General features: G+C 38.4%; 1 protein-coding gene across 7 annotated transcripts in view; it reads left to right on the top strand.

Moving 5' to 3' along the window:
* rgs3a (regulator of G protein signaling 3a) overlaps positions 1-9,651 on the top strand; it is a 192,821-nt gene that overhangs the window by 123,798 nt on the left and 59,372 nt on the right. Inside the window, exon 1 of one of the 7 annotated variants that reach the window (XM_032539761.1) lies at positions 8,247-8,503. The exons of the other annotated variants lie outside the window; for them this stretch is intronic. Coding sequence (XP_032395652.1) covers positions 8,489-8,503 — 15 coding nt within the window. The 5' untranslated portion in view covers positions 8,247-8,488. Of the gene's footprint in view, positions 1-8,246; positions 8,504-9,651 lie in introns of those variants that run through there. 7 annotated transcript variants of the gene reach the window in all.

Here is a 9,651-nt window from a genome sequence, read left to right as displayed (position 1 = left end):
ATATATATACTGTATATATACACACACACACACACACACACACACACTTGTCAGGTTTTCTCATGCCTATTTAGGGACGTTTATAGGTAAGCTGTTTGAGGAAGTTCTTTTAAAAAACCTTGGACCAAATAAATACCTTCATGTTGAACAGTATTCAGAGTTGTGAAGGTGTAGTTTGCATTTAATGGTCTAGATTTTTATTTTTTTTATTTTCTTAATTTTTACTTGTATTTTGGATGAACAGCAGATAGCCCATTCATGTCATAAATTTCAAAGTAGTCCAACCCAGTTTATTTGAGTTTAGCTGAAAGGTGAGTAAAAGAGATAAATAGCCTTGTGTATAGATTTCACACCTGTTGTTCATTAGGGGTTCATTTCATTAGCACATGAAAGAGAGAGGGACAAGCCGACAGTCTTTCATGCTTTTCTCTCTCTGCGTGAACGTGTATTCATACGCGTCCATATGTGTGTGTATTTTTGCCCATATACTGTATTTCTTCCAAAAGCTTCAGGATGAGACCTGATCACTTAGAAGTGTAAGTGAGTCAGAACTTGGCCCATTTTTTAATATTTTCCAATATTTAAACTTTTTTAGGAACATTGTGATTTTTCCCTAAGAATTCAACATATTTAAACACTGTTTCAAAGATAAGATATTTAAGCTTCTAAACAACATTTTACTGCTACAGTGTTTTTCTGCAGGAATGTGTTTACACATGTTGTAATGTTTCACAGCAACACAATGGACAATATTCCTGTGGCTTTCCTTTCCTCTTTCCTCCCTTGATCATTGTCAATTATGTATATGCGGATTAATGAAACACACTGCAGTGTTCAATTTGTTCAATAACAAAACAGTTTAGAAAGCACACCAAGTCACGTAAGGTAACGCCATTTATTCTATTTCTATTGACGGAACCAGTGTATTGATTGACTGAACCAGTGTATTGATTGATTTAAATATGGTAAAAACTGCCCTGAATGATTGCATTTCCAGATTTTAATTAGCAATTTCCATGGCCCACATGTTAACACTTTCTGTAACTGGTAACTTATTATGCTTATTAAAGCTTTAGTTGTTTACTTTAATAAGAAAGGAAACTAAAGCTTTTTGTCAGTCTCACAGGAGGATGTAACTGCCTGCTGAACAGACACGATCCATGCTCCACCAAGCTCTTTTTTTTTTGCGGGGGGGGGGGGGCAATATTTGAGATGAGATGTCCCAGCCCACAAATCGTATCCTACAGATTCAAGAAAAAATCTTAGTTTGGTACAGATCCTCGCATAAATAACACCATAATCATTTTAATTTTAATTTTAATATTTTCAATGAAAATTAGAATAATTATGCAAAAATAAGCAATCCCTCCAATATCCTGAATCATATACCAATCGCGGTATCAGTCCAAATAATTGCAAATATATATATTTTTCTCATTCTGTGCAGCCCTAATACATTCATGAAATAAAATAGGCATATTGCATACCTGAGTTTTGAATAATTTACAATCGCGTATTTCCTGAATTATAATAGTCTCAGTCTGTTGAAAGCTCAGTTGTCGTCTGTCACTTTCTCTTTTAGCTTTTAGTTGTTCTTTGTTTAATTTCCCTTTTTCTGTGAAAACCCTGTCCCAGTATCAGCCAGACAACAGATAACTTCTAAAATAAAATTAAAATACAATTAGACCTATAAAAACATATCTCCTACCTTTTACCTGGCTGGAAATTTACTAACAATATTGTACCGAAATCTGTGACCCATCAGAATGTGTTACTATAGAGCTGCCGTAAATCATTCTGCGACTTTGCGAGAAAAATCTGACACAGGCAAAGGCATTAATAAAAACAGTATTAAAATAGCTTCCTTTTTACTGATAGTCTTGTTTGCTGTCACAGGTCAGTTATTAGAACCTTTCACTGCAATCTTGTATTAAGTTGAAATCTGATTGGTGTCCTGAAGGCAAGGGTCATACATGCTTAATTATAACATTTTACATCTTGACAAATTAGTTCACTTTTGATTGTATTTCTCCAGAGTATCTTAGAGGCAAATAGTTTGTATTCAGTCAAGTCCAAATGTGTTTAATTATATGCAAATCATCTTTGTCAAGAAGAGATTGCCTTTGTATTATTGTATCTGAGACATAGGAGCCTTTAAAAACCAAAGTATCCTTAGGGTATTTTCACATTTGCAAAAGAAAGGAGGACACATTCCTATAGATAGTGTAGACACATGTGGGCCATGTCCTTGCAGACGGCCACTGCATTAGATAAATACATCTAAAAAAAGGACGTTAATATCTGAATCAGTAAAAACAATATTGCTAAAATGCAGCAATGTCCCCTTCATAGATATAATGATAAACTTGCATCTTGATTCAAGTTCAATCCACTAAGGTTTGTAAGATGTTAAGAGTTAATCTCAGAGAATGTTCCAACAATTCACCATGGAGGATTTTTCCTTTGGTAGTGCTTAAATAACTTAATTTTTGCCCCATTTTTAAAGCTGAGTCAGCACGAGGCAACTTACTGAATAGAGTGTATATTTTGATGCACTAGGTCCCTGTGAGTGAGTGAGAATTGCAGCAAAGGAGATTTAGAAAATTATCCACACATACTCCTTGTGTCAGAAACTGTATTTGTCCTCTCATGCACAAAGCTAAGTAAATCCAAACTTTGCTGAAGCATGCACTTTACTCAAGAGTTATCTTCAAGTGTGCCGAGAGGGCAGAATCCACTCCAAAGGGAAAACACGCATTCCTGTAGATATCACACCCATTCTACCTACTGACGTTGTTTTCCCAATAAATGGGGTTACTTCGTCACAGTATGTTTGTCTGCAGCTACCCAAGTTCCTCTATTCCCTGAACGCTTTGAATACTACCCGTTTGGAAAAATTTGGATATGAGCCTTTTTTCCTTTAGATACTTCTAATCCACTTGTCCCTCTGTGAGTGGGGCATGATGGGAGTTTGCCAGTTTCTATATTGTATGAAGCTTCATTTAAAGTCAGCAGAAGTTAAAAAGAGGCTTTTGGGTGAATGTTTATGAAGACTAACTTCATCACATTGTTAATAACTGATGCCTCTCTTTCTCTCTGATGGTTTCACTCTGTCAGCAGTGCAACAATGTTAAAAACAACAGACAAAGCCAGAAATCTTGGTGTAGTCATGGACTCAGACCTTGAACTTTAACAGCCACATTAAGACAATTACAAAGTCAGCCTACTATCACCTTAAGAATATATCAAAGGGTTAAAGGACTTATGTGTCAACAGGATTGGAAAAACTTGTCCATGCCTTATCTTCAGTAGACTTGACTACTGTAACGGGGTTTTACAGGTCTCCCTAAAAATCAATCAGACAAGCTGCAGCTGATTCAGAACGCTGCTGCTCGAGTCCTCACTAGACCAAGAGACGGATCACATCACTCCAGTTCTGAAGTCTTTACACTGGCTTCCTGTGTCTCAAGAATTGATTTCAAACTCTTGCTAGTTTATAAACACACACGGTTTAGGTCCAAAATTATTGCTGATCTGCTACTACACTATGAACCACCCGACCTTCTCGGTCATCTGGGACAGGTTGCTTTCTGTCCCCAGAGTCAGAACTAAACAGGGTGAAGCAGCTTTCAGTTTCTATGCTCCTATATCTGGAATAAACTCCCAGAAACCTGTAGATCCGCTGCTACTTCAGTTCTTTAAATCAAGGCTGAAGACCTTTCTATTGATGCTGCCTTTCTTTAAATGACTAATCTTTCTTTAAATTTCTTATGCTGCACTGTAACTTTATTTTGTTTTATGTTTCTCTTTGTTTTTAACTGTATTCATGTGTTTACCGGTTTTAATGCTTGTGATTTTTAAACTGTTTTTACTGTGTTTTATCTGTTTAACTGATTTTGTGTAAAGCACTTTGATTGCCTTTGTTGCTGAAATGTGCTATACAAATAAAGCTGCCTTGCCTTGCCTTGCCTTGCCATTGTGAAATAAATAAAGAGAATAGTCTGACATGAAGTCATGGATACCACAAAATATCTTGGAGCAAAGTGATCCATGATTGGCAAGTCATGATTTAATGCAAAATGTTCATTTTACGTTACACTTATTTTAGGATTTTATTTTCACTTTAGTTGATTTTGGTAAAGTATTCAAACTCATTCAGATTGAGTTGTCAACTTGACTTGTTTTGTACAAGTCAATACAATCTATAATACCAGACTATAAACCGCAGCATTGGTCTCATACTCTGTTTACATTTTGTAATCACTTTGTTCAATATCTATTTATTTTGCATCAGATATGTCCGACTGTGACATTACATCCTTTAGGGGCTTAGTGCGGGGCGGGACTAATGCGACCATACCTTTTAGTGTTTTTAGCCGTCAAAGTAAAATCAGGAACATAAAAAAATGTTTTGATGGTCAAGACGTTTTAATCAGAATCAAGACGTTTTTACTGTGGGATCAATCAACAACATGCTCAGTATACAGTATATAAACCAGTAATGTATAATACATATTGGAACCTTTTTATTTGTTCCTATACTCAAGTACAGAAACAAACGCTTATCCTTGTCGCCTGGTACCCCACAGCCGTTATAAGCCTGTGAGCTCTTTCCTTGGAAAACTACTGGTACATTCTTGTCTTGTCCATTCTTGACCAGCATTAGCCGCTAAGCTGCTGGAAAAATAAAATGCACACACCCACGCCCTCAACTGGGAATTAAGGCAGGACTGGCCATTTTGAAAATGGCAGCCGCACTTAAATTACACACAGTTAGCATCTGACGAGCAATGCTGGCACTCCTAGTCTGAGTCAGAAGAGAAAAGCAAACTATCTGCAGTAAAAGTTGCATAAATCTATATGAGTGCATGGACACTGAAAAAAGCTGGCTGCTGCTAATGAACAAACTGTGTGTAGGGGTTTGGAGGCAGCTTGTTCTGTTCTCTCTGGCTGTCTCATTTCAAAATGTATGAGAATCAGTTTAAGCTGCTGAAGTGGTTATAATACAGCCTTGTTCATGTTGGATTAAGCAGTGATGTAGTATGACAAGGACCCTATTTCTTTACCTCTCTGTTTTATTCTTTCTCTTTACTTATTAAAGTTTTGATGATGAATTTAAAGAAAGTGGTGGTCTCTCCTCTCCTCTTTCATTCTACCATGTCTCTCCACCGTAGGCAAACTCGATCAATGATACATGAAGCACTGGAAAGATAGGAACTGTCAGTGAATATGCATTTTTTGAGCAGCATATCTCACTACGAGGGCACACTGAATCTTAAGCAGCAACACAAAATAACAAACAGAAAATAAGCTGCTGGTTCCACAGGATTTATCAGAAAACCCATTCTGTATATGAAAATGTTGACGGGCCACACATACCTGCAGCGTCTTGACACATATCAACTTGTCATGATGTGCTGCTGTCCTGCTGTATTACCTAGCATTGCATGTCAACTCTTAAGAATAGCAGCACATTTACCACATTCAGTCCCCTGACTGGCACATGCAGGCTAATGTACCTTGCCTGCTTCTTCAGACTGTGACACATTCTGTATGTGTTGGCGTCAATTGACGTTTAAGACACCATTAAAGCATTGTTACGATTTAGTCATCGATTTTGAGCAGCAGTACCATAAGTCAATGGTCAAAGATTCCTTAAAAATTGTTTTTCCAACATGGGTTCTCAATGGGAGATTGGAGATGTACATGTTTCCGACAGAGAAGGAAAGGTAATTGCTTAAATATCTAATAACTCTTTGTAGCAGAGTAGAATGATAAAAGCAAAGTCCCTTTAAGTGTACTTATTTACAGAAGTATAGCTAATGGTGTACACAGCGTAATGTAGAGTGAATGTGTGCTGAATCAGAATGAGATTATGGTTTGATGTGTTTTGGCAGGCCCCGGCAGGACAGCAGAGGAAGCATGTGAGAAGTGATGGTCTGATGATGCACAGTATGTTGAGACAGCGACAGGTACCGTCATAGGTTTTTAACCTCATAGAGCTGAAGAGAGACAGCTTCACTGGTTTACAGTAGGAGGCAGCAAGTGGCACAGGAGATAGGAGATGAGATGCCCAATGAGGATAGGAGTGAGCAGCGAATGAGGCTGCTACATACCTGTCATCTTATCATTTCAAGGGGGAATTACAAACAGTTTAATTACAAACATTTCCATGGTACATGCCAAACATAAGGAACCTAGTGAAAGTCTTTTTGCACCCTTCTTGCATGATCACCACTCAGTTGATACATACAGTCAGAAAACAAGGGCATAAAGTATCTTTATATAAAGTCAAATATGGGCAACATCTGTACTGTAGACACACGTGATTAACATTTCTCTCGCTCTCCTTGTTTCTCTGCAACAGACACATACTTTCCCCTTCATTGTCTCTAATTAGACACGGATGAATTCCATTTGTCTTGTCTTTGCTCGTCTCTTTTCTCTACACACTTGCACATACACACAACACACAGTACTCTGCATGCTATTTGACATGGGACATCCAAATTTAGCATAACTGGAGCAGGTATGAGGAACCAAGCTGAAACATTTCATGTATTGTCATATCATAGTCAAGTTATGTCTATTCTACGATATTTCTGCTTTTGAGAAGGTGCTTTAATGGCAACAGAGCAGTCCGCTGGTTAGAGAGATCATCTTTCAAGATCTATCTAAAGCGTACCAGAATTGCTTCAGTTCAAGTCTGACTTTTGCATAGAAAGTGTAAAAGTTTTGGAGTAAAGTGTTGCTATGAGGAAGCCATGTTGTCATTAAGGAAGGATATCCAGTCCACCAACTGCCATAGTGCCTTTTTAGTTATTTTGTGTGTGTGAGTGACAGAAGATGAAGTGACAGCACTATCTCAAACTTTCATTTGCAGACTTCTTGAAAAATATTAAGAAACACCGGTGTCCTTCAGATAACACTACTGCATATGTGGATGCAGATGTAAGTAATTTGAGAGCATATATTACGCTATGTTTGGTGCAATTTCCTCATTCTACAGTACATTATTATGGAGGCTGTAGTTGAGCAAAAAACAAGAAACCTAATCTGATCTTATGTGTTTTTGTATCTCTTCTTTGGGTTGTTTTCCACCAGAGACTCAGTTCTTTACATTTTTTTAATTTATTTCAGCCATTAAGTGCAACTAAGCCATCTTCAATCTTTAGTCTCTCTTTATCACTGTCTTTGTTTCTCTCTACCTCTCCCCGTCTCTCCATCAGTTACACACACTTTCACACTATTCATTGGGGTCTGTAGTGTAGGATTCATGTAATTCATGTAGTGTAACATTCATGATTTTCCTTTGATGGAGTTGTGTTTAGCTTTATTTTAGCTCACCTTCACTATTCATAACTGTGTTATATAATGGCAAATATGCATCAGCATAGGAGCTTGCACACTTGGTCCTGAAAAGGTACAGCCATACATGAAATCCATTCACTGTCAAATTTAATAATGGGCATTCTTTAGTCAAAAAGATAACGTTTGCTCCCCTGAGCATGCAACGGACCTAGGAAAATAGTTTTCTTTGCAAATAGCAGGGCTTTTTTAATTTCTTTTACATTTTTGATTAATAAAAGTGTTGTGCTGTTGTCCTGCTGTATTACCTAGCATTGATGACAGTAGAGAACTTTAACAGTGATTAGATAAGGCCCGATGAATAGCTTACACGGCTCCCCTTAGGTCTGATGCAGACACATGGTCATTGTAACAGCTGTGTGTGTGTGTGTGTGTGTCTGTGTATGTCTTATTAGGTGTGAAAGACATGGCCCTTAACATCCTGCTCTTTGATAGGTTTTGATTCAGTGTTTTGATTTGCGAAGGAGCAACTTCTAAAAATAGCATGTAGAGGAAGAGAGTGTGTGAGAGAGAGAGGAAAAGAGAGAATGAGTGAGGGAGAGATAGAGAGAAGGATGTTGACTGCTTTGGTCTTCAGAGAGTTAATTGCATTTGATCTTTCCATCACTTTCTCTACATTTACTGTACTTTACTTTTTTACAATCCCTCCTTTCACTCTCACACTTTTGTCTCACTCGCGATTCCAAGTCTTCATTTCTCATCCTTCACTTAATCCCTCTTTACTCTCTCTCTCTCTCTCTCTCTCTCTCTCTCTCTCTCTCTCTCTCTCTCTCTCTCTCTCTCTCTCTCTCTCTCTCTCTCTCACTCTCTTTCTCTCTTGCTCTCTCTCCTTCCTGTCTTTTGCACACACGTTGAAACGTGCATTATTACCGAGCTGAGGGAGAAGCTGGGACTGCAGCAACAACACCGACAAGACAGAGAACAAGAGGAGCACTTACACATCCAGACAAACGGACAGGAAAAAAAGATCACATATGGTCACATTGTATTAGCAGCCTGTCTCTATTCGCGCCCAACACATGCTCTGTCAGTGAGTGTATGTGTGGAACTGTGCCATTCTTTGTCGCACTCTGGGACACAAACCAATAAAACCACACACTCAAACACACTAAGCGTCCAGATGCCTGTGTCTAAGGTAATGTACTGTTATCTTTTGTACTGGTCAAACTGAGAGCTCTTTCTGGAGACTTCTGGTGGCGTCTCTATAGTTGAGATCCGTATTATTGTCTTTGTGTGTGCATGATTATTACTTCAAATATGGTTAAAGTAAATTTGACAGTGTATGTTGTGTGCGTAAGTAGTGCTATTAGCACGCTGCGATAACAACTGTTCTATAAATGCTGTGTGAGGTGAAGTCCCAAATGTTTTTACATTAGTCACATTTATTTCACATTGCACCGTAATTGATTTCTTTGACGTTGACATGTCTTTGTTTTTGTTATCTGGATTCCAGTAAGCATGAATATCTTCTTACTCTTTTCTGAATTACATATTCATGTACCAGTCATTCCATTTTTTTTCATGTGCAGGATTGAGACAGACGTTTGGTGTTTGGTGTTCGTTCTGGTGTGAATTGTTCTTTAGTGAATTGAGGCTCATATAGCTCCACAGGCAGATGTTTAAGCACTTGTGGCAAACACTTTTGAGGTCATGTTTTTTGCCCTTTCAGTAATCAGTATTGAACTGTTACCTGTATACCATCTGTCAGGATTGGATTTTTTTGTAAGTGGACCCAAGCTCAGAACATAGACAGTAATCTAGAAATGAAGTTTAACAGGTTTATTGTAAGAGGGGTAAGAGGCCTGAGAGCTGGAGAGTGGAGCCGGGAACCTCAGGCAGATGGCCTAGGGACAGAGCCCTCATAGAGTGGAGAACGGTAGGGCCGATGTGCGGAGCAGGTCTGGTGGGCAACCAGGAAGTAGGGGCACCTCTTGAAGTCAGCCCGGGGATCTTGAGGGGACCTTTACAGAAGTTGAGGACCTATTGTGCCCTGCACCATTGGTTCTTTTTCTAAATTGCTGTCACAGCATTTGCTGCTGTATCGAAGCATTTGTATTAATACGTGCATCACCAACTAGTAGGTCATGATATAGTGCCTTAGATCTTGAGTACAGGTTCAGAAAAAACAGGCTGAGAAGTTCTTGCAGGCAACTTCCACTGTTAGATGTGTCAACATCAACACAGGCATACTGCACAGGCATCAACACGACGTTGCTGCAGTGTTCATATTTTACATACACTCACCTAAAGGATTATTAGGAACACCTGTTCAATTTCTCATTA

This window comes from Etheostoma spectabile, chromosome 16 (genome assembly GCF_008692095.1).
Source record: "Etheostoma spectabile isolate EspeVRDwgs_2016 chromosome 16, UIUC_Espe_1.0, whole genome shotgun sequence".
Classification (NCBI taxonomy): Eukaryota; Metazoa; Chordata; class Actinopteri; order Perciformes; family Percidae; genus Etheostoma; species Etheostoma spectabile.
This window is presented reverse-complemented; position numbering and strand designations above follow the sequence as displayed.